Raw genomic sequence first — 26374 nt, 5'->3', positions numbered from 1 at the left:
TTCCAGAACTAAAATGAAAGCTTAACCAACAGGTAATATTTATTGAGTACTTCACTGTCTGGCACTGGACAAAGTGCTTTAGCTACATCCTTCATTTTTAATTCTTGTTATTACTAAGGTACAGAGAGGTTAAGTAACTTGTTCAGGGTCATATTGTTAGTGTCATAGTTGGGAATTCAAATTCATGATAGTCTGTCTGACTCAAGAGCCAGGGCACTTAATCATTGTACTATGTTTCTTTCTTTCAGGAAGATAGAAACTAAAAATGTGGAAGATAGAAAAATAAAAGTGTGTGTGTGTGTGTGTGTGTGTGTGTACTATTGTCCTGTTAGTGTATATCTTTTTATTTGTTATATAAAATCAGAGTACTTAGCCATGTTATGGATTACATAGCCTTTAGTGAGCTTCCTGGAGAAGTTACTACATTTATTTGCAATTTTATTTCTATGAAAAAATTTCTAGATTTTAAGGAAATCACTGTTTCGTTTTTTTTTTTTAATTTTTTTTTTTTTTTTAATGTTTATTTTTTTGAGAGAGACAGAGAGACAGCATGAGCTGGGGAGGGGAAGAGAGACGGGACACACAGAATCTGAAGCAGGCTCCAGGCTCCGAGCTGTCAGTACAGAGCCTGAAGCGGAGCTTGAACTCCCAGACTGGGGAGATCATGACCTGAGCCGAAGTCAGACACTTAACCAACCAAGCCACCCAGGCGCCCCAAGCAAATCATAGTTTCTTATTGCAGAATAGGTTTAAGGTTAGATATCTAGTTTAAATAAATAGAATAATACTTATTTGGTCAGTAGTGGAATTTTTTATTTTGCCTTTTTGGTTGACGTGTAGATGCTCCACGCCCTACTAGTCATGCCCGCCCTCCATCAACCAGCTTGATTTATGACTCAGACCTGGCTGTCTCTTATACTGACCTTGATAATCTTTTCAATTCTGATGAAGATGAATTAACAGTGAGTATTCTATTAATGGCTAAGATTTATAATATCTTTTCCTTAATTTCATGTAGACTTATTTTTCAGAAGTGATGTGTGACTTGAACAGTACGTTTTGGCCCTGAAAAATAAGAAGTATTTTGGAATAAAATTTTATTAATTGGTTTCCTTTTTTTAAACTTATGTTTGAGCATTCTTGGCATAGTGTCACCTACAAACTATGTGTGGTTTTTTTTAATTTTTTTTATGTTTGGGATGTGTGATTAAGTTTAATTTGAACGCTACGATATATTTTTTTTCTGCAATCTTTAGGAGGCAGAATTATTTTCCTATTCTTTAATCCTCTCATTTGAGAAATGACCCTGGAATTGACTCACTTAGATAAGAATAATAAGTAGTTAACATTAAAATTGTATGCCTTGTCAATTTATTAAGGAATACCACTTCTTTTGAATATGTTTGTCATCATAACCATTATTTTAAGACAGCAATATACTATAATAATGAAAAAAGAAGAAGAGGTAGTATTTAATTTTGAACATCCATTTGCAGACAAAGGTGATTATAAAAGAAAACTTAAAATGAGGTTTGTTAGAATGTCAGATTAGTGAACTGAGTGCTGCATTATCATAAAAGGGAATTCCATTTTCATCTGCATAAAGGTAGCTTAAAAACGTCTGTAGTACATTTGGTCTTTCTTGTCCTATATAATACATACTTTTTTATATAACATATACTTTTAATCCTCTTTTGTATATGATACACACTGTGTGTATTTGTGTATATATACACATACGTACACATATAGGCACATTTGGTGTCTTCAATTAAGTGATATACAGCAGGTATAGCTGTACATAAACTAACATTTTATATCTCAAAATATAGTATATTTTAGAGAGTACCATTTACTAGGTAAATATATCCTTGAATTCTTTGGTACTTTTATGCTTCCTGTTACTATTCATGTATCAGCTATGGATATTGTGAGGTAAGAAGGTTGTAATTAGAACTGTTATGTTTATGACAAAGAGGCTAACAGGAGACTTGGAACCATGTTAGATATAACCAAATATAAAAACATTGGTGATAGATTGGAGATAGTAAAACTTGGTTTGTTCAACGTATTAAAACTAATTTTTAGTTAGGTATACTATTGTTTGTCATATGAGATCTTTCTGAAGTGTATGCTTTTGTTTTACGTGTTGCAGCATTTTTCTAGGGAGAGGAGGTTATTAAACAAGGTAAAAATATAAATTAGAATTCAGAGAGGTGATTGATTATATAGGAAAATTTGATGTATTTTATTTGAGGGGACAAATGTTTTAGGAGTATTTTTTTACTAAAAAGCGGTTCTGTATTACAAATCCTTATTGCAGATTTCCGTTTTCTTTTTTTTTTTTTTTTTCTTTTAATTTTAATGGGCTTTAAGTGGTAGGTTATTCTTCTGTGTTCTGAAAATATTAGTCATTTTTATTTGGAGGAACTTTTCCCTCTGTTAAATTGCAGGATTATCATATAAACAGACAAAATAATCTAGGTTCAGTGATTGTTTAAAATATGTTTTAGGTCTTTATAAATTGTTTCTAGTATCTAATATTTTGGCTCTAGCATAAATTCAAAATACTATATTTGATGAATGGGTTTGACCTTCAAGTTACATCTTAATGATCTTGGATCACATTGGATTTAAAATTTCAGATAAATATGTGTTTCTGTTTTTGTTAATAGCCTGGATCTAAAAAGTCAGCAAATGGAACAGATGATAAATCCAGCTGTAAGGAATCAAAAACAGGAAATCTGGATCCATTATCTTGCATAAGTAAGCTTCCCAAATCTGCTGCAGATAAATCCGTAACTTTTAATATGAATAAAATTCCCCACCCCTTTCTTTTAAACACAGATTAATTAACTTTTTATTTAGTCTTATGTTAAAATGTGCGCTTTATTAATTATAGGCACTGCAGATCTTCATAAAATGTATCCTACACCACCATCGTTGGAACAGCATATTATGGGATTTTCCCCAATGAATATGAGTAATAAAGAATATGGTAGTATGGATATAACACCTGGAGGAACTGTTCTAGAAGGAAATAGTTCTACTGTTGGAACACAGTTCAAAATTGAGGTTGATGAAGGATTCTGTAGCCCAAAACCTTCTGAAATTAAAGTAAGTATTTTATATTTCTGGAAAAATAGTTTACTACCAATATTTTCTTATAGATTTAGTTAGTTTGTTGCTATATTAAAAAATCTGTCATGATTCTCATTTTGTAATTAACAAATTTATAGGCTGAATAGTGGTGAAACTACAGAGAATGCATTTAAGAATACTTGGGCTGCTTCCATAATTTGGCTATTGTAAATAATGCTGCTATAAACAAGGGTGCATGTATCCCTTTGATTAGTGTTTTTGTAATTTTTGAGTAAATACCCAGTAGTGTGATTATTGGACTGTAGGGTAGTTCTGTTTTAAACTTTTTTAGGAACCACCACTGTTTTCCACAGTGGCTGCATCAGTTTGCATTCCCACCAACATTGTAAGAGAGTTCCTTTTCCTCCACATCCTCTCCAATACCTGTTTCTTGTGTTTTTTATTTTAGCCATTCTTACAGGTGTGAGGTGATATCTCATTGTAAGGGTTTTTTGTTTTTGTTTTCTTGTAAGTGAACTCCATACCATACATTGGGCTTGAACTCACAACCCTGAGATCAAGAGTTGCATGCTCTACCGACTGAGGCAGCCAGACTCCCCTCTCATTGTAGTTTTGATTTGCATAGCCATGATGATGCGTGATATTGAACAGATGAATGGATAGAAGATACACACACATAAGAATATTATTTAGCCATAAAAAAGAATTCGGTCTTGTTATTTGCAGTGACCTTGATGGAGCTAGAGAGTGTAATGCTAAGTGAAATAAGTCAGAAAAGGACAAATACCATATAATTGCACTCCTATGTGGAACTTACGAAACAAAGCAAATAAGCAAAGGGAAAAAAAAGACAAACTAAGAAACACTCTTAACTATAAAGAACAAACTGATGATTATCAGAGGAGTTTGGTGATAAACACTAGGTGATTTGTGGAGTTGTTGAGTCACTATATTGTACACCTGAAACTAATATAACACTGTATGTTAATTTTACTGGAAATAAAATAAAAAGAATGCATTTAAGAATAGAATAATAGGCACCTGGGTGGCTCAGTCAGTTAAGCATCTGGCCCTTGATTTCCACTCAGGTCATCTCTCGGTTTGTGAGATTGAGCCTCGCATTTGTCTCTGTGCTGATAGTGTGGAGCCTGCTTGGGGTTCTCTCTCCCTCTTTCTCTGTCCTTTCTCCCTCTTTCTCTGTCGTGTGTGTGCGTGCTCTCCCTCTCTCTCTAAATAAATAAATGAACTTAAAAAAAAAAAAAAGAATAGAATTATATTTACATTTTATTATTTTGTTTAAAGAGACGGGAAAAAAGACTAGATAGAGACAGTTTAGCTTTTTTCCCTTGGAAGATAAGATGGTGAAAGTCATGGTTTTTGTATTGTAGGATTTTTCTTATGTCTATAAGCCTGAAAATTGTCAAGTTCTGGTGGGGTGTTCCATGTTTGCACCTCTAAAAAGTCTCCCAAGCCAATGTCTGCCTCCTATCAAATTGCCAGAAGAGTGTATTTACCGTCAGAGTTGGACTGTTGGAAAATTGGAATTGCTTTCCTCAGGGCCTGCAGTGCCATTCATCAAAGAGGGGTATGATATAGATTTATGTTATTGGTATACTACAGGTGTGCTTATATAGCTTTAATTTTTTTTCATAGAGGTGCCTGCTTTGCTAGTATTTAGAAAAAAGATGCTGGGTTTTAAAGATTCTAAGAATTGTTTTTTGATCAATAAATTATAATGGTATTAGTTGGGTGTGGATAAATTGTTGGAAAATTTAAGTATTACTCATTGATTACTTGCTTTCATTTTTTGTTTTGTTTTGTTTTTTGATTGTCTTCAGAAGCACTGTTTATTTTGCTCTAAAATTCTAAATGCCATTTGTGTATTTGCCATATCACATACTTCTCATATTTTAGTATCTGAAATTGGGGTGTCTTATGACATCTTTAAATGGCCATTGTCCCTTATTGCATGTAAACATCTCTGAAATTAGAAGTTTTTTTTGTTTTGTTTTTAACAGTGGCATCTTAGGATCAATGAAATATGGTTATTTGTAGTATAAGAACTATAGATAGTAAAGGTGGATGTTTAGGTGTGGATAAGTGTAAACAGATTTTATTTACAATATGGAGCTAGTTGGTTGGTCCACAGTCCACAACAGTCACCTAGAGTGGATTTATTAACCAGAAATACATTTTAATTCTACTTGTAATTTTTGCAGTAATTGTACTTTCATAATTATCAGTGTTACTGAAAAATACTGGACATTTTTTGTTCTGTTTCATATCACTAATATGTTCCTTTATGTGTTTAATTTTCTTTCACCTTGGTAACACTAGCGATGGAAGTACTATTGATCAAGAATATGGTCCTGCTTATACACCTCAGACTCATACTTCTTTTGGGATGCCTCCTAGCAGTGCACCTCCTAGTAACAGTGGAGCAGGAATTCTTCCTTCTCCATCTACACCTAGGTTTCCAACTCCAAGGACTCCAAGGACTCCAAGGACTCCTCGAGCTGGTGGACCTGCTAGTGCTCAAGGTTCAGTCAAATATGAAAATTCAGATTTGTATTCACCAGCTTCCACGCCATCCACATGCAGACCCCTTAACTCTGTTGAACCTGCAACTGTTCCTTCCATCCCTGAAGCACACAGTCTTTATGTAAACCTCATTCTTTCAGAATCAGTTATGAATTTGTTTAAAGACTGTAACTTTGATAGTTGCTGTATCTGTGTCTGCAATATGAATATCAAGGGTGCCGATGTTGGAGTTTACATTCCAGATCCAATGCAGGAAGCACAGTATAGGTGTACCTGTGGCTTCAGTGCTGTCATGAACAGAAAATTTGGAAACAATTCAGGATTATTTCTTGAAGATGAACTAGACATCATAGGACGCAACACAGAATGTGGCAAAGAAGCAGAAAAACGTTTTGAAGCTCTCAGGGCTACTTCTGCTGAACATGTTAATGGAGGACTAAAGGAATCTGAAAAATTCCCTGACGAGTTGATATTATTGCTACAAGATCAGTGCACTAATTTATTTTCACCCTTTGGAGCAGCAGACCAAGATCCTTTTCCTAGAATTGGTGTAATTAGTAATTGGGTACGTGTTGAAGAGCGGGACTGTTGCAATGACTGCTACCTTGCATTAGAACATGGACGTCAGTTCATGGATAACATGTCAGGAGGGAAAGTTGATGAAGCACTTGTGAAAAGTTCATGCTTACACCCCTGGTCCAAAAGAAATGGTAAGTATGCTAATGGAATAATTTTTGTTTCTTTTCCTTTAAGTAGGACTTTGCCTTTCTTTCTGAGGATAAAGTATTAAAGGCAGTTTTCCATGTAGCTAATAGAGACACTAAAATTTGGACTGAAAACTCCTTTAAGGATGACATTTTTAAAGGGAGAAGTTCCTAGCAGTTTAGTTTAATTTCACCAATAAAAGTATGGCTCTTGTAAATCTGTAATTATGTACTTATGTGGGAGTATAAAGGGTACTTTGTAGATGTTAATTAACAGAAAATTGCTAGTTGTCTGCTTTATTCAACATTCTTTCAATCATTAAATATTTACTGAGCACCTGATATGTGCCACACACTGTTCCTTTATAAAAGTGCAGCATTAAATGAAACAAACTTAGTTCCTGCCTTTTTGAGCCTATAATTTAGTGTAGAACATATAAACAAATGAAAAAAAAGTAATTATGTAATGATAGTGATAAATGGCTTTGAAGAAAAAGCAAGTGGAAAGGAGTGGAAAAAGACAGGAGGACACTATTTTATTTATTTAGGTAAGTACTTCATGATTTATTTTAATTAATTAAAGTGAGCTCTATACCCAGTGTGGGGCTTAAACTCACATCCCAAGATCAAGAGTCACATGCTCTACTGACTGAGCCAGCCAGGTGCCCCAGGTGTGTATGGTTATTTTAGGTGTATGGTTAGGAAAAATATTACCGAGGGACAGCATTTGAGCAAAGTGCTACATAAAGTAAGGGAATGGAGCTATGTGGATAACTAGGGGAAGAGTGTTTCAGGTAGTGCAAAGACCCAGAGGGAGTAGTATGGTTAATATGTTTGAGGAACAGTAAGGAGACATTGTTGCTGGAATGAATTGGGTGATGGGGAGATTGGTCAGACATGAATCTAGGAGCTAGCCAAAAACCAAAATCATGTAGGGGTCTTAGGGACTGTGTAAAACCTTTATAGTTTATTCTAAGACTGATGGGAAGCTATAGGTCAGTTTTGAGCAGAGAAATAACACGGTCTTTTTTCTGTCTATTTTTTTAAAAGATCATTCTGGCTATTATGTGTTGTGAAGGTAAGAATAGAAGTAGATAGAATAGTTAGGAAGCATTTAGAAAGATGGTGTAAGATGATGGTAACTTAGACAAGATTGGAAGCGATGGAGATTAGTAGGTTCTAGGTATATTTGGGAAGTAGAACCTATAGGATTTGCTGATACATACAAGAAATGATGAGGCATCAAGGATAGCTTGAGCAGCAGGATGAATGATGGTTCTAATTATAGAGGAGGGAAACACTGGGAGAGGAGGTCAGGTACATATGTGGAGATAACAGTTTTAAATTCACAGGAGTGGTTGGGTCTGGAGATTAAAATTTTCTAGTGTAAGTTATCAGTGTTAAAATCTATGGAGCTGGATTTAACAACATAGAGAGTAACTAGAGAGAAGGATGGAACTGACATTTAGAGATGGAGAAGGGAAGGATCCAGGATTGGAAACCAAGGAAGTGGGAGGAAAACCAAGAGAGTAGGGTGTCCTAGAAGTCAAATAGGTACAATAAATGTTTGAAGAAGGAGAAAATGATCATCAGCGTCAAATAATGTTCTACAAGGTACAACGTCAAATACTAGCTGTGTAGAGTTTTAAGGATCTAGGGGCACCTGGGTGGCTCGATTGGTTAAGTGTCTGACTCTTGATCTCAGCTCAGGTCATGATCTCAAGATTTGTGAGTTCAAGACCCACACTGGGTTCTGTGCTAATGGTGTGGAACCTGCTTTTAAGATTCTGTCTCTCCTTCTCTCTGCCCCTTCCTGCTTGTGCGTGCTCTCTCTCTCTCTCAAAATAAATAAACTCAAAAAAACTTAAAAAAAGAAAAGAAAAGCTAATGATTTAATCCATATTACATGCTTGGTACAGTGCTTGGAATATAGTACTGAATTAATTTAAGTTGCCATTATTATTATTAAAATAGATAGTTAAAAAATTTTTTTTAAGTTTTTATTTATTTATTTTGAGAGACAGAGCACAGGTGGGGGGAGAGCAGAGAGCGAGAGAGAGAGAGAGAGAGAGAGAGAGAGAGAGAGAGAGAGAGGAAGAATCCCAATCAGGATCCACACTGTCAATGCAGTGCGTGATGCAGGGCTTGAACTCACAAATGGTGAGATTATGACCTGAGCTGAAATCAAGAGTCAGATGCTTAACCAACTGGGCCAGCCACCCAGGTGCCTCCAGATATTTTTCTTTCAGGCACAACCAACCAACCAACCAACGTACAGTTTTTTCAAAAGTTTATTTATTTATTTTGAGAGAGTGGGGAGCAGGGAGTGGCAGAAGGAAAGAGAATCCCAAGCAGGCTCTTCACTGTCAGCACGGAGCCTCCAGTGGTGGGGCTCAAACTCACAAACTGTGAGATCATACATGAGCTGAAATCAAGAGTCAAGACGCTTGAACTGATTGAGCCACCCAGGCACCCCAACACTTTCTATTAATTTTTTTTTAATGTTTATTTACTTTTTTCGAGACAGAGAATGAGTGGGGGAGGAGCAGAGAGAGAGGGAGACACAGAATCTGAAGCAGGCTCCAGGCTCTGAGCTGTCAGCACAGAGCCCGAAGTGGGGCTCAAACCCATGAACCGTGAGATCATGACCTGAGCCCAAGTTGGACACTTAACCGACTGAGCCACCCAGGCGCCCCCCAACAGTTTTTAAAATATGTCTCAGTATACCACCTAACTTTTCTAATTTTTGACTGTTATACAGAAAATTTGCCTCCTTCAAAATGTGGTTTTTGGTAAGGATCTTTTCTAAGGTGGTATATGCCGTATAATAACTTCTCTGTTTGGTCCATGAGTCATTTGCTAATTCAGTCATCTTTTTGACACATGCAAAACAATGTGCTTAGCATTCTGGGAGATACGATGAATCTCCTACACTCATACATTCATTCATTTGTTTATTAATAATTTCATCTTATTTAAAAATTTTTAATGTTTGTTTATTTTTTAGAGACACAGAGTATGACCAGGGGGAGGGGCAGGAAGAGGGAGACTTAGAATTCGAAGCAGTCTCCAGGCTCCACGCTGTCAGCACAGAGCCTGACACGGGGCTTGAACTTATGAACTGCGAGATCATGACCCGAGCCGAAGTCAGACCTCGGCTTAAGTTGCTTAACCGACTGAGCTATTCAGGCGCCCCAGGATAGTGGTTAATTTTAAAAAGCTGAGGGAGGGATAGGATAGAGAGAAGAACTTTGGTGATGTTCTAGTTCTTGGGTCATGAGATCATAGTTGTTCATAATATTATTAAAATTTGTGATATAAGATAGGAGGGCAATACATGGACCAGTGGTTAATATTTTGTTCATGACATAATTTGATGATTCATCAAACTCATTGTACTCAAGGACCAAGTTGAAAAAGGTATAAGTGAATGTTGTAGATGTTCAAAAAAAGGGCAGGATTGTTTTCAGCCATAGGTGATAGTTAAGAATATAGGCTGTGGAGGCATTGTGGTGATCATTTTACAACATATGCAAATATTAAATCATTACATTGTGCACCAGAAACTAATGTTATGTCAATTTTACCTCTAATAAAAAATAAAAAAAGAACTTAGGCCAGATGCACCTCAAAAAAAAGAACCAACTTATTTTCCAAATAATAGAAAATATTGAGTCTTAATATTTTTTGTGTAACAGTAGACATTAATGTAAACCGAAACTTTACAACCATAAAGATAAATTTCATCCTCAGAACTTGTGTTAAGCTAATTCAAAACAAGCGTGCCTGGCTGGCTCAATTGGAAGAGCATGCCACTCTTGATCTCAGAGTCATGAGTTTGAGCCCCACATTGGGTGTAGAGATTACTTAAATAATTTTTAAGAATAATTTAAAACAAAAAGAGCAATGCCTTTTTATACATTTCAGTATAAAACAATGCTTTAAAAGCTAAATGTGTAATATTTATTGGAATGCTTTCATTAAACTACAGTAGCATCATGAAAGGAAAAGTCCTACATTAGGTAGGACCTTTGCCTAATTGTTTCCTCTGCCTGAGACAACTTTCCCCCACATATTTACATGGGTAACTGTCTTGTCTCCTTTAAATCTTCTCAGATACCATTTTCTCAGTATAAAATTGCAAACCCCTCTCCACATTCTCCATCCTGCTTGTTTTGTTTTTTTTTCCATAGTGTGCATATTACCCTCTAACATACTAATTCATAATTTATTATTATCTCCATTAAATTTACCCAATGCAAATTCTGTGTAAGTGCAAGAATTTTTGTCTGGTTTGCTTGTTGATATATCCCAAATACTTAGAACAGTGCCTGGCATATGGTAGAGGTCCAAGGGGTTAAAATATTTGTTTGAAGGAATTAAAAATCTATAAACAACAGTTTGTATATTTTATTTTTTTATGTTTATTTATTTATTTTGAGAGAGAGAAAGTACAAGTGGGAGAGGGCCAGAGAGAGGGGGGAAGAGAGAGAATCTCAAGCAGGCTCCACACTGTCAGTGCAGAGCTCAACTGTCAGCATAGGGCTCGAACTCGCGAACTGCGAGATCATGACCTGATCAGAAATCAAGAGTGGGACGCTTAACCAAAAGAGCCATCTAGGCACCCCGGCAGTTTGTGCATTATAATGGTAATGTTAATTTTTTTTTTTCAACATCCGAAAAGCTTTGTTCTAATTTTTTAAAAAATGCATACTTGCTGAAAAGAAAGGATCTAGACAATGAAAAAACCGAGAAGTAAAAATTACCCATATTTCTGCCCATCCTCACCATTACAAAACTCCAAGATAACTCTGATTTCAACAGCTTTATTGACTGCCATACCATACAATTCTCTCATTTATAAGTGTACAGATGGTTGAATGGTTTTTAGTTCAGGCATGCCTCGGAAACATTGTGCATCTGGTTCCAGACTACCACAATAAGGCGAATATCACAGTAAAGTGAGTCAAATGAGTATTTTGGTTTCCCAGTGCACATAAAAGTTACATTTACACTACACTGTAGTCTTATTAAATGTGCAGCAGCATTATGTCTAAAAAACGTATAACCTTAATTTTAAAATACTACATTGCTAAAAAATGCTAATAATCGTTATCTGAGCTTACAGCAAGTCATAAATCTTTTTGCTGGTTGCCTCGTTGATGGCTGCTGACTGAGAGGATGGTGGTTGCTGAAGACTGAGAGGTAGCTGTGGCAATTTCTTAAAATGAGAACAACAGTGAAATTTGCCACATTGATTGAGTCTTCCTTTCATAAACAGTTTCTCTGTAGTAGGAGGTGCTGTTTGATAGCACTTTACCCACAGTGGAACCTTCAGAATTGAAGTCAGTCCTCTCAAATTCTGCTGCTACTTTACCAACAAAGTATGTGTGTGTGTGTGTGTGTGTGTGTGTGTGTGTGTGTGTGTGTGTGTGTATTTAGAATATGTAATATTCTAAATCCTTTGTTGTCATTTCAACAATCTTCAAAACATCTTCACTGGAAGTAGATTCTGTCTCAAAAATAAGAAGCAACTTCTCATCCATTAAAGTTTTATCATGAGATTCAAGCAATTCAGTCACATCTAATTCTAGTTCTGTATTTCCACCTCATCTCCACTGAAGTCTTGAATCTCTCAGAGTCATCCATGAGGGTTGCAATCAGCTTTTTCCAAACTCCTGTTAATGCTGTTTTTTGACCTCTTCCCGTGAATCACAAATGTTCCTAAGTGACATCTAGAGTGGTGAATCATTTCCAGAAGCTTTTCAATTACTTTGCCCAGATCCATCAAAGGAATCACTATCTATGGCAGCTACAACATTATGAAATTATTTCTTAAATAAATAAGACTTGATCCTTAATCCATGAGCCACAGAATGCATGTTGTGTTAGCAGGGATGAAAACAACATTAATCTCATTGTACTTCTCCATCAGAGCTCTTGGGTAACCAGGTGCATTGTCATTGAGCAGTCATATTTTGAGGAGATTGGGTGTGTTCAGGGTCGTATGGCTATAGACTGAGCAGTCATATTTTGAAAGGAATCTTTTTTTCTGAGCAATAGATCTCAGCAGTGGACTTAAAATGTTCAGTAAATCATGAGGTAAACGACGTGCTATCACCCAGGCTTTGTTCATTTTATAGCGCCAGGGCAGAGAGGATTAAACATAATTCTTTTTATTTTATTTTTTTTAATTTTTAAGGGCCCTAGGATTTTCAGAATAGTAAATGAGTATTGGTTTCAACTTAATGTCACCAACCACATTAGCCCTTAACAAGAGAGACAGCGACTTGGCATTAACTTCTCTCTAGCTATGAAAGCCCTAAATGATATCTTCTTCCAATAGAAGGTTGTTTCATCTGCATTGAAAAATCTATTATTTGGGGCTCCTGGGTGGCTCAGTCAGTTAAGCGTCTGACTCGATTTCAGATTAGGTCATGATCTCGTGGATTATGGGATCAAGCCCATGTCAGGCTCTGTATTGACAACATGAGGCCTGCTTGGGATTCTCTCTCTCCCTCTCTCTCTCTCTCTCTCTCTCTCTCTCTGCCACTCCCCAACTTACGCTTGCTCTCTAACTCTCTAAATAAATAAATAAACATTAAAAGAAAAATCTATTTAGTGTAGCCATCTTCATTAATTTTCTTAGCTAGATCTTCTGGATAACTTGCTGCAGGAAGTTAACTTAAACAGCCTTACTGCTTCACCTTGCAGTTTGGTGTTATGGAGATGGCTTCTTTGCCTAAACTTCATGAACCAACTTCTGCTAGCTTCAGACTTTTCTTTGGCAATTTCTTCACTTCTCTTCAGCCTTCACAGAATTGAAGAAAGTTAGGGTCTTGCTCTGGATTAGGCTTTGGCTTAAGGACATGTTGTGTTCTATCCAGAACACTAAAACTTTCTCCATATCAGCTAACAGGCTGATTTTTTAAAATCATTTGTTCACTGGAGTAGCACTTGTAATTTTCTTCAACTTTTCCTTTGCTTTCACAATTTGGCTATTTGGTGCAAGAGGCCTAGCTTTCAGCCTGTGTGGGCTTTCAACATACCTTCCTCACTAAGTTTAATCATTTCTAGCTTTTGACTTAAAGTACAACTCTTCCATTCACTTGAATACTTAGTGGCCACTGTAAGGTTATTAATTGGCCTAATTTCAATATTGTTGTGTCACAGGGAATAAAGAGGCCCAAAGAGAGGGAGAGAGGGGGAAAAGCCAGTTGTAGGGCAGAACACACACAACATTTATTAGGTTTGTCGCCTTATGTGAGAATGGTTCGTGGTGCCCCCTAAATTTATAAGAGTAACATCAAAGATCACTAATGGATCACAGATCACCATAACAAATGTAATAACAATGAAAAACTTTGAAATATTGGGAGAATTACCAAAATGTGACACAGGGACATGAAGTAAGCAAATGCTATTGGAAAAATGACACCAATAGACCTGCTCGTTGCAGGGTTGCTACAAACTGTCAGCCTATTAAAAAAAAATGCAGTATTTGTGAAACACAGTAAAGCAAGGTATGTATTCATGGAGTTGTATAGCCATCATCAGTCAATTTTACATTTCATCACCATGAAAAAGAACCTCATACCCATTAGAAGTTCCCTCCAAACCCTCCCTTTCCATGCCAGTCAACTACATTCTCTCTATATGAAATTTTTTTTAACATTCATTTTTTGAGAGACAGAGTGTGAGTGGGGGAGGGGCAGAGAGAGAGAGGGAGGACAGAATCAGAAGCAGGCTCCAGGCTCTGAGTTGTCAGCACAGAGCCTGATACGGGGCTTGAACTCATGGACCACAATATCATGACCTGAGCTGAAGTTGGACATTCAACCGACTGAGCCACCCAGGTGCCCCTACATTCTCTGTATATAGATTTTTTAGTACATTTTGCATAATCATATACCGTAGTCTTTTATGATTGATTTCTTTCACTTAGCATAGTGTTCTCAAAAATCATCCATGTAGCATGCATTAGTACTTAATTGCTTTTTTTTTTGAAAAAAATTTTAAAGATTTATTTATTTTGAGAGAGAGAGAGAGCATGAGCAGGCGAGGGACAGAGAGAGGGAAAGAGAACGAATCCCAAAAAGGCTTTGCACTGTCAGCTTAGAGCCCAGTGGGGGCTCAAACTTCCAAACCGTGAGATCATGACCTGAGCTGAAATCAGGAGTTGGGTGTTCAAACAACTGAGCCACCCAGGCTCCCTGTAATTGCTTTTTATTGCCAAATAATACTCTGTTGTATCCAGGTATACCATACTTTATTTATCCTTTCATCTGATGATGGACATTTGGAGTGTTTCTACTGTTTGGCTATTACGAATAATGCTGGTATGAACATGTGTGTACAAGTTTTTATGTGAACATGTTTTCATTACTCAATGGGTGGACTTGCTGGGTCATAGAACTCTGTTTTACCTTTTGAGGAACTGCCAGGTGTTTTCCAAAGCACCATTTTACATTCCCACCAGCAGTGTGTGGGGGTTCTCCTTTCTCCACATCCTCATTAACACTTGTCATTTTGTGTCTTTTTTTATTACAGTCATTGTAGTGACTGTGAAGTATTATCTCATTGTGGCTTTGATTTGCATTTCCCTAATGACTTTTCATGTGCTTGTTGTCCATTTGTATGTCTTTGGAGAATTATCTTTTCAGAACCTTTGTTCATTTTGTAATTAGACTTTTTATCCTTTCATCATTGAGTTGTAAGAGTTACTATTTTTTTAACTTTTTATTTTTGAGAGAAAGTGTGAGACGGGGAGGGGCAGAGAGAGAAGGAGACGCAGAATTCGAGGCAGGCTCCAGGCTTTGAGCTGTCAGCACAAAGCCCAATGCAGGGCTCAAACCCACAAACCACAGGATCGTGACCTGAGCCGAAGTCGAATGCTTAACCGACTGAGTCACCCAGGTGCCCCTATAAGAGTTCTTTACATGTTCTGGATACATGTCCCTTGTCGGATACATGATTTGCAAATGTTTTCTCCTGTTCTCTGGGTTGTCTTTTCACTTTGTTAACAGTATGCTTTGAGGTAGAAGAGTTGTTTGTTTTTTTTAAGTTAATTTATTTTAAGAGACAATTCTATGCAGGCTCCGCACTGTCATCACTGAGCCTGACGTGGGACTTGAACTCACAAAACATGAGATCATGACCTGAGCTGAAACCAAGAGTTGGATGCTTAACCAACTGAGCCACCCAGGTGCCCCAAAGCAGAAAAAATTTTAGCTTTAATGAAGTTCAGCATACTTACTCTCTCATTGCTTGTGCTTTGGCATCCCATCTACAAAGGCTTTTTCCTAACCCTAAGTCATGAATATGTATTCCTGCGTTTTTATTTCTAAGAGTTTTATACTTGTAGCACTTCTGTATGGGAGTATAATAAATTCCTAATTAACTTTTGTATTAGGTGTAAGGAAGGGGTCTAGCTTTATTCTTTTGCATGTGAATATCTACCTGTCAACAGAACCATTTGTCAATAAGATTCTTTCCCTGTTAATTTGTCTTGATGCCCTGTCAAGAATAAATTGACCATAAATGTGAGATTTCTGGGTGTTCAGTAATGTTTCTACTGATTTATGTGCTGTCTTTCATGATCCCTCTTAAAAATTGTTTTATACCCTTTTAATCATTGCTTTCCAAACAGGCTTCAGCTTAAATAGAGACTTGGCACTTGTCACTATATACGTTTATATTCTTTTTCATGTCTGTCTCCCCCACAAGATTATAAGATCCCTCAAGATGTAAATAAGAATTAATTTACACAGTATATTTCTTGCAGCTAGCATAATTCTTGGCCCATAATAGGTCTTAAATAAATATACTTTCTAAAAGAATGAAAAAGTATTCAAAATACAAATTCCTGAGCTAAACCCAGGTCAGAATTTCTCAGGGTAGCTCTGCATATGTTTTTTAAAAGTTCCCATGTGATTATGACAAACCACCTTAGCCAATAGCAACTTTTTCTAGATTTCATTTTATGTGAATACACATTTATATTTTATACTATTTGTGTAAAATATCCTCTGTAGATAGTTTTATAACTTGCTTTTGCTTTACCAGTGTGTAAGTCAGTCCATTTCAGACAGCTCTGTTGTTACTTTACTGACTATATATTCTATTGTGTATACAGTGGTTTATTTAAGCATCATAGTTATTAAGCAGTATATTTGAAATTAAATTACTTCTAATTCATATGCTATTTAGATATAGGGAATGAAAGCCAGATATAATAAATTAGGCAATAATAATAATGAACTAAAGTTAAATGACTAACTGTAAAAGTACTCAAGCATGTTTAATGCTACAACTAAACCTACTGGGGGAGCAGATTAAGTATATCAGTAACATTTAGTGATTTTTTTTTTTTTAAAGCCTTTTGATATTTAAGAGCAACATCTTTCATACCCATTCTGATAGTGGGTCAGAAATGCAGGTCATGATAATGTGATAATCTATAAATCTGTAATCCAGGTTTACAAAATATCTGTGGATATTATAACACTTTTTATAGTGTGAGCAAGTTATCTGTTACTGTATAAGTTTTGTATTTCAAAATTGTTACGGTTTACTTTCCAAATTAAATTTTAGTCAATGTAACTAGTCTTCTCTATCAGATCATTTTACCATAGTGGTAGTAACTAAGGTACACAATTTATAACTCATTTCACTGTGAGGTAGAGTTCTTTCTCCTAAACTACCAAAACTACCATCCAAAACAAATGCAAAAAGGAAGAAATTTTTTGATTAATTTATAAATTGGTTAGTGAGCTAATGATTAACTTTTTTATGGAGATGAGTTACAATAACTTTCATTACGTCTGTTCATTGGTAAGGATCTAGAAGAACCATTTCTACAGATCATTTGAGATCAAAACTAATACAGTTTTCTGCACAAACAGATGCTTAATCTTGATGATGAAAGTTGAACTTTCTTTCATGTATTTGTTTTTTTAAGATTTTATTTCTTGGGGTGCCTGGGTGGCTCAGTCAACTAAGTGTCTGACTTCAGCTCAGGTCATGATCTCACGACCTGTGGGGTTGAGCCCTGTGTCAGCCCTGTGTCAGGCTCTGTGCTGACAGCTCAGAGCCTGGAACCTACTCAGGATTCGGTGTGTCTCTATTTTTCTGCCCCTCCCCTCCTCTCAAAAATAAATAAACATAAAAAAAAAAAAGTTCTTTGTGTTGGCAATAGTAATTCTTATTTTTTTCTTTTTTAATGGTTGTAGATGTGAGTATGCAGTGCTCACAGGATATACTTCGAATGCTCCTATCTCTTCAGCCAGTTCTTCAGGATGCTATTCAGAAAAAAAGAACAGTAAGGCCTTGGGGAGTTCAAGGTCCTCTTACTTGGCAACAATTTCATAAAATGGCTGGCCGAGGCTCTTATGGTAAGTAATTTATAGTAATGTGTATTGACTGGTTTTATTTTAGTCCTCCATTTTTGTGCCTAACTTAGAATAAGCACATTCATCTTTTTAAAATATTTTTGTAGCATTTGCTTGGCTTAATGCCAGTGTGGTCAGTCCTAACCTTTGTTAGTTTGAACATTTCCAACATTCAGTTTACTGGGTTCTCCAACCCCTCTTCAGAAAGAACAGCCTCACCTAGATCTATTTATACAGGCTAGACTGACCAGTGAGATTTTATGAAATCTAAGATTTTTGAAAGAAAGAATCGTACTGCCAAAATTTTTTAAAATGAACATTGCTTTCGTTGCAAATTATCATTTTACAAAATTGAATGAAAAATAGGGCCAATGGAGGGGATAATAGTAGTGATAAAAGACCCCGAGTTCTTCATTTGCACAAAAGGGGGGAAACGAGAAGAAATTTGCTGGTTGTAGGAGTAGCAAAGGAATACTCAATGTGGTACACAGTTAGAGGCACCTGGCTGGCTCAATAGGTGAAGCATGTGGCTCTTGATCTCGGGGTGTGAGTTCAGGTTCCACATTGGGTATAGAGATTACTTAAAAATCTTTAAAAAACATATACATATATATATATATGTATATGGTACACAGTAGATTTATGGTCATCTGTAAAGAAAGAGAACGTTCAAAATCTTGAAACTATTGGGGTGCCTGGGTGCTTCAGTTGGTTAAGCGTCCTACTCTTGGTTTTGGGTCAGGTCATGATCTTGCAGTTTCGTGAGTTTGAGCCCCACGTCAGGCTCTACGCTGTCAGCTCGAAGCCTGCTTGGCATTCTCTCTCTCCCTCCCTCCCTCCCTCCCTCCCTCCCTCCCTCCCCCTCTCTCTCCTCCTCCTCCTCCTCCTCCTCCTCCTCCCCCTCCTCCCCCTCCTCCTCCTCCCCCTCCTCCCCCTCCTCCTCCCTGACTTGTGTGGTTTCTGTCTCTCTCCCAAAATAAATAAATAAACTTAAAAAAAAATACTTGAACTATCTATTGAAGATTGTCTCTGAAAGGTGGGAGTAACTGGAGCTTTTAAAATATATTTGGAGGCACCTGGGTGCCTCAGTTAAGTGTCCCAACTGTTGATTTCGGCTCAGGTCATGATCTCATGGTTGGTGGGATCAAGTGCCACATTGGACTCTGGACTGAGTGTGGAGCCTGCTTGGGATATTCTCTCCCTGTCTCTCTCTGGCTCGCTCTCTCTCGCTCTCTCTCGCTCTCTCTGCTCCTCCTTTGTTTACGCACGCTCTCTCTCTGTCTCTCTCTCAAAATAAATTTTAAAACTGAGGTTAATGTTAGTATCTGCCTCATGGTTTTTGTGTGGATTAAAAGAGTTAACATATGTAAAGATCTTTGAACAGTATCTAGCACATAGTAAATGTTATAACTGTTCACCATTTTAATTTGCCTTCTCTTAATGAGATTGAGATCTTTTTATGTATATTTGTTTCTGTGGATTTTGTTCATATCCTTTATCCATTTTTCTGTTAGGTTGTTGGTCATTTCTTAGGGATTTATAAGTCCCCTTTATATGGTAAGGAAATGAACCTTTTGTCATATGTATTGCACATCTTTTTTCCAATTCATTGTTTAATCATTTGGCTTTTGTATAATGCTTTTTGTGCCAAATTTTAAAATTTATGTAGTTATAATAATTAACTCTTTTTTAAAAATGTTTATTTATTTATTTTGAGAGAGAGAGAGGGAGGGAGGGAGGGAGGGAGGGAATGAATCCCAAGCAGGCTTCGTGCTGTCAGCACAGAGCCTGACGTGTGGCTCATCCCATGACAATGAGATTATGACCTGAGCTGAAATCAAGAGTCAGACGTTTAATCAACTGAGCCACCGAGGCTCCCCAGATTAATCAACTTTTAAATGGACAGGTTTTTATGTTATGCTTAGAAGGGCTTTCCCCAGTCCAAATTTATAAAAAATAAAACTCCTCTTCCATGTTTTCTTTTGTACTTCTTTTTTCATTCTAAATTAATTTTTTTACACTTATTTTTTTTAACTTTATTTGTTTTTGAGAGAGAGTGTATGAGCTTTAGTGGGGGAGGGGCAGAGAGAAGGAGGGAGGACAGGATCTGAATAGGGCTCTGTACTGACAGCAGAGATCCCCATGTGCGGCTCAAACGTGAACCAGCAGATCTTGACCTGAGCTGAAGTCAGAAGCTCAACCAACTGAGCCACCCAGGTGCTCCAATGGATTTACATTTAAATGAGGTATAAATCATATGTTTTATAAAGACCATTTAGCAAATGCCTAACTGTGGACGCGTCTCAATGTGTAAAACATTGGCTTTACATGTTTTTGTCTTTAATTACTTCTAATAATGACTTCAGTAATTTTGACATTTAAATAAAAAAGAAGACAGAGGCACCTGGGTGTCTTATTTGAGCATCCGACTTCAGCTCAGGTCATGATCTCACAGTTCGTGAGTTCAAGTCCTACATTGGGCTCGCTGCTGTCAGCACAGAGCCCACTTCAGATCCTCTGTCCCCATCTCTCTCTTCCCCTCCCCCACCTGCACACATGCTCATGTGCTCTCTCTCTCTCTCTCTCTCAGTCTCAAAAATGAATAAACATTAAAAAAAAAAAAAAGACATGTAACTGCTGTAAAATGTTTTCTTAAAATCTGATTTTCTTATTTAGGAACTGATGAATCCCCAGAACCACTGCCAATCCCTACGTTTTTGTTGGGTTATGATTATGATTTTCTGGTGCTTTCTCCATTTGCACTCCCTTATTGGGAGAGACTTATGCTGGAACCCTATGGATCTCAAAGAGATATAGCCTATGTTGTACTATGTCCAGAAAATGAAGCCTTGTTAAATGGAGCCAAAAGCTTTTTTAGAGACCTCACTGCAATATATGAGGTAGGTGTTTAAAAAGAGGTAGCATTTTAAGACTATAATTTGTATGTTTATATATGAAATGTACTGGGCAGTTCAGTTGATTGTACAGAATAATAATGATGTGAGACTAGTTGTGTAGTTCTCATACTAGCCAGTTATATTCTTCACAGCATTAGACCGGGACCCTTTGTTGGATATGTGTGCCATGTGTCACAGTAGAAATTGCTGTATTGGGGAAAAACCTTCAAGGGCATATATGTACCTTTTATGATCATCTTTTTTCTGAAACAAAGGGTAGTATTAAATAGCCAGGAAAAAATTACATTTATGAAAATTCTAGTCCTGATTCTCTAGGACCTCAGGTACTGACACTAGGCCTCACTTTCATAAAATAAAGCTGTGCTAGATTTCTCTATGATCATTATTTTTTTTTTGAAATTCTTGACTGATCTTCTTAAAGTTATAATTCTCATGTTGTAGCCATCATGAGTGCAGTGATTACAAATTTTAAGTGGTACAGGACATAAAGCCTTACTTGATTATACCTTTCTTTTCCTACAAATGTTGGAAATCCAGTCCTTAAAATTTAATTTGACAATCTGAATTGTTAGTTTGTGTTAGTTTAGTTCCTTATAAATGTTCCATTTAATTGCAAGTCATCTGTAGTGTGTTTGGGAAATAATTATTTCCCAAAGAGTGTTACTTGTTCTGCAAAGTCTCTCCAGACAAAAGTTCCATGATTAAATAGCTCTGGGGAAACATTATGCTTTATATTACTTTTTTAGAGATTCACTATTCATATTAGATTATTAAAGCCTTTGAAAGTCTTAAGAGTAAAGAAATCCTCTCTATATTTTCTTAATTTAGTGTTACAAACTTATTTGATATTGGGCTTCTTGTAATAGACATCAGTGGCCCATAGAATTGGAGGGAGAGCTGGCAAATTCATAATGTATATACAGTTTTTATTTTGATTTGACTGGGATATATGTGCATTTTTATGCTCAGTTATATCTGTATTCTGCAAGTTTTCATTCTTCAAACTATGCTTCTTGTGCCATTCTTATCTAGGTGTTTTATTTCATTGGAGATAGTTTAATTTGGATTTCTCATGTGAAAGAGAAAAAGATGTACCGTTTCACTCTTGATATTTTTATTCCAAATGTTAATTATAAATTATAAAGCTTACTTTAAATAACTTAAATGCTTGGGGCTCCTAGCTAGCTCAGTTGTTAGAGCATGTGGTTCTTGATCTTGGGCTTGTGAGTTGGAGCCCCATGTTGGGTGTAGAGATTACATAAAAATAAATGAATAAATGATTATTTAAAATATGTAAGAGATATTTTTAAAAATAAGTAAAAATAAATTAAATGCTTTATTTATAACATGTACTCAAATACTATAATAAATTCACTAATTCTGTTTTCTTTATGTATATCTCTAGTCCTGTCGACTAGGTCAGCATAGACCTATTTCTCGACTGTTGACAGATGGGATCATGAGAGTTGGATCTACTGCATCAAAGAAACTATCAGAAAAGTTGGTAGCAGAATGGTTCTCTCAGGCAGCTGATGGTAACAATGAAGCATTTTCTAAACTCAAGCTTTATGCACAAGTCTGCAGATATGACTTAGGTATTAAATTTGCATTTATTTTATAAGATCAGTGGTAGCAAAGTGTAGCTTTAGTGTATTAGCTGTTTTTGTAAATAAAATTTTATTGGAACCCAGCCATGCTCATTTGTTTACATGTTGTTTGGCTGCTTTTGTGCTATAACATCAGAGCTGAATAGTTGTGACAGAGACTGTGAGACCCACAAAACCCAAAATATTTACTGTCTGACCCTTTACAGAGAAAGTTTGCTGATTCCCAAAATAGGGATTCTATCAGGTAAGAAGAAATTGAGGGTATAAACAATTTCCTTTGCTTCTTTTGGATCTGATGAATTTGTGTTTTTATTTAAGCTTATTAACATTAAGATTTGTTATTGGTTTAGAGATAAAATGACTTGTTGTTACCTCTACAACACCAAGAAACAGTTCTTTGTTGAACTAAGAAAATGGCATCTATTTAAGACGGCTTTTAACACCCTTGAATTAACATTGAATTAAATAAATATCAATGGACTTACTTTAGACTTAATCCAAGGAAACACAGAACCAAAATATTGACCCTTATTAGACATCCTGATAATATGAATCCCATAATAACATTTTCTATTTTATTTATATCTAGTTAGCTCCCAATTCACTCAATATTAGGAACCCTTTGAATGGTTTGATGAAAATTTGCTTGATATTATTTTCATCTAATTAATTATGCCTAGTAAATATAATTTTGTTATACTTTCATAGGAACCATTTCTTGATTTTGTATGAAAATGCTGGCTTTTTCAATTCCATTTAAAATTTGTTTCTTCAGTTTCTGGGGGGAAATAAAAAGCTTATATCTGCTACACTGCTAGCAAGTAACTAAGGGAGGGTGATTTAAAAAAGCATCAACTAGATAATTATTCACATAGTAGAATAAAAAAAGAACCAATCAGTAAAATAAAGAATTAAATATACTGCCTGTTTTTATTATCTTTAGGTCCTTATCTTGCTTCCCAGCCTTTGGACAGCTCTCTACTCTCCCAGCCAAATTTAGTTGCCCCTACAAGTCAATCTTTGATTACTCCACCTCAGATGACAAATACTGGAAATGCTAATACTCCATCAGCCACCCTAGCATCTGCAGCAAGTAGCACTATGACAATGACTTCAGGTGTTGCCATGTCTTCTTCAGTTGCCACAGCTAATTCAACTTTGACCACAACTTCAACTTCATCTTCATCATCCTCCAACTTGAGTAGTGGAGTACCATCAAATAAACTACCCTCATTTCCACCCTTTGGCAGTATGAACAGTAGTGCTACAGGATCCATGACTACACAAGCGAGTACAGTTCAGAATGGCCAGCTAGGAGGGCAACAGTCATCAGCTCTACAAACAGCTGGGATTTCTGGAGAATCATCTTCACTTCCCACTCAGCCACATCCTGATGTGTCTGAAAGGTACCTTTTTTAAATATACTGTTCTTCACAGAAATGTAAATACATTGTGAATGAACACAGAATTTTTTGGTCTTATCCTTGAAATTTTAGTTTTTGTTACGTTGATTATTTTACTTATAAAAGTATGATGCAGGGGTGCCTGGGTGGCTCAGTCAGTTGAGTGTCCAACTTTAGCTCAGGTCATGATCTCACTGTTTGTAGGTTTAAGCCCCATGTCTGGTTTTGTGCCGTCAGCATGGAGCCTGCTTCAGATTTTCTGTCTTCCTCTCTTTCTACCCGCCCCCCCCCCCCCCCCCCCCCCCCCCGCTTGCATGCATGCTGTCTCTCTCTCTGAAATAAACATTAAAAAAAATTATAATGCAGACTTCATAAAGCCTTTATCATAGCATCCTAAAATCTCAGTGTGGGAATTAAGACCTTGAAAACCATTTAGGTCAACTGTCCTGTGATGTTTTGAATCTCTTCTGTGACATAATTGTCAAGTAGATTTGCCTTTGCAAATCACTCCCAATGATATAGTAGTTCCTATTGAACTAGTCTGTTCAGAACTTATTAAGAGTCATAACCAAGATTTGAATCTTAGCTCTGCCATTTTCTGGCTGTCTTACTTTAGGAAAGTTGTCTAAATTTCTGAGCATGTTTCTTTAATGTAAAATGGGAGCAGTAGGGTATGATGTACATTAAGTGCTTTATACAATGTTTTCCAAACATATGAGTTATTTATAGTGACAACAATGATGATGGCAGCTCTCTATTCCTTTTATGAAGGTTTTGAATGAGCTTCCTTTTGATTTATAGATTAGGTTAGCCGGAGCTTGGTAATAATCTTTCAGCTACCTAGATGCATTTGGCTCAAAGTTAAAAAACCCATTTATGTAAGTAAAAACAAACCATTAATTACCTAGATGGATCCATTCATCTTGAATATCTAAATAGATTTGGGGTTTTTAAAAAATCGTATCACCATCAAAGAACGAAGCTTGTTCACCATTAAAATTATGAAGTGTGAAGTGGATTAGTATAGTCTAAAAATGTAATAGAACATTGACTAAGTTTGAAAACCTGGTTCCTTTCTGGTCTAGCTGTGCTTTGTGATTTTCAGCAGCCCATTTAACTTCCCTTTGTCTCAGATTTCTCACTAAAGCACTAAGCGCTCTGGCATTTCTGATATTCTGTGGTTTTAGGAATACTTTTCCCTTTTTTAATTCAAGACCTGTTAATGCAAGCGTCTTTGTATACCATGAAATTGTGTGCACAATGTTTTACTATTCTCTTTGGAAAGAAAGAGATGTCCCTTAATTTTTAGACAGGCTCTCTGACACCACCAGAAAAAAGGGAGAGGATAAAGTATTTAGGGATCAAGAGGATTCCTTAGTAAGACCAAATATTTTTGTCACTGAAGTGTTCTGAGGTATACCCTGATGTTTAAAAAAATATATATTGGCTAAAACACTTTCACCTTCTGGATCTACTTTTTAAATCATCTATTCCCTGTAGTTATTAACTATATGTACCAGGCCTCTTTAGAAACTAGTGTGTTAAACTGAACCAACTTGATGGGAGTAATTATCTATAGGACTAATTTTCCAAAGAAGAACATTGTTTAGAGTAGCGAAATTATAAGTCTACTTGTTGTAAAGCTGTTCAAGAAGTAACTTGGCAAGTTTTGTGAGTGAAAATGTAGTGCTCAAGTGCTTTAAAAGGTTATAACAAAGACAAATGAATTTTTTAAAGTTTTGTGAAAATGTTTTATTTGCAGGAAGTTGAGTTCTAGATGACTGGGCAGTTCCAGAATGTAAAAACTTTAGGTATATACATGTCTGCTAGGAGATTCAAGGAAGGAAGGAGGTAGTTAACACTGATGACTTGAAGTCTTCTGTGACTTTCCCAGTGCACACTCAGGTGGCAGCTGTGGGGTGGTGAGCCTTTTCTAGAACACACAGAAGAGAATGGGAATATCACACAACATGTATTCTCTGTAATCCTGTGTTACGTTTCCTAATAAACTACTCTTTTCTCCTTGGGGCACGGAGAGGGGAAAGAACCTGCTTTTGATACTACCTCAAAAAAGGTACAGTACAACTTTTTTTCCTAACTATATATTTCTACCTTAAATTTTAGCACGATGGATCGGGATAAAGTGGGCATCCCCACAGATGGTGATTCACATGCAATCACTTATCCACCTGCAATTGTTGTTTATATAATTGATCCTTTTACCTATGAAAATAAAGACGAGAGCACTAATTCTTCTAATGTATGGACTTTGGGGCTACTTCGATGCTTTCTGGAAATGGTCCAGACTCTTCCTCCTCATATTAAGAGTACTGTTTCTGTACAGGTAAGAATGGTAAATGTTGCAAATTAAATTTATATAAAACAATTTGATGTAGATAGAAGTTTCAAAAATACTATTCTGTATCCAAATTAATTTTTTTTAAAAACCAGGTTCTATTATATTTTACTTTAAGTGATATTATGATAGAAATTTTCGGGAGTTTATGAAGATAAATTTTACAGTCATATCACATTAATAGAGGATAAAAAGATTGCATTTAAGTACATTAAATATTTCTCTTGTGTTGCTTTTATAAACTAATTTTTTAAATTCATATGCTTAAATAGAAGACTAGAGCATGGGCCTATATAATTTTTTTTTTTTCTTTTTACGTTTATTTCGTTGAGAGAGAGGGAGACACAGAATCT

The 26374-nt window shown here is 36.2% G+C and overlaps 1 protein-coding gene across 3 annotated transcripts in view; it reads left to right on the top strand.

Annotated features, from left to right (window-relative positions):
• MED13 (mediator complex subunit 13) overlaps positions 1-26374 on the top strand; it is a 105352-nt gene that overhangs the window by 64956 nt on the left and 14022 nt on the right. For all 3 annotated transcript variants that reach the window (XR_006211279.1, XM_042966877.1, XM_042966878.1), the window contains exons 12-21: positions 841-962; positions 2676-2766; positions 2903-3117; positions 4491-4687; positions 5440-6353; positions 17579-17740; positions 20414-20637; positions 22061-22250; positions 23206-23668; positions 25790-26009. Coding sequence is in view for 2 of the 3 variants with exons in the window: in XM_042966877.1 (XP_042822811.1) it covers positions 841-962; positions 2676-2766; positions 2903-3117; positions 4491-4687; positions 5440-6353; positions 17579-17740; positions 20414-20637; positions 22061-22250; positions 23206-23668; positions 25790-26009 (2798 nt within the window). In the remaining variant the exon portion in view is untranslated. The remainder of the gene's footprint in view (positions 1-840; positions 963-2675; positions 2767-2902; positions 3118-4490; positions 4688-5439; positions 6354-17578; positions 17741-20413; positions 20638-22060; positions 22251-23205; positions 23669-25789; positions 26010-26374) is intronic.

Source organism: Panthera tigris, chromosome E1 (genome assembly GCF_018350195.1).
Source record: "Panthera tigris isolate Pti1 chromosome E1, P.tigris_Pti1_mat1.1, whole genome shotgun sequence".
NCBI lineage: Eukaryota > Metazoa > Chordata > Mammalia > Carnivora > Felidae > Panthera > Panthera tigris.
The sequence above is the reverse complement of the archived record's forward strand: the minus strand, read 5'-3'. Positions and strand labels throughout refer to the sequence as shown.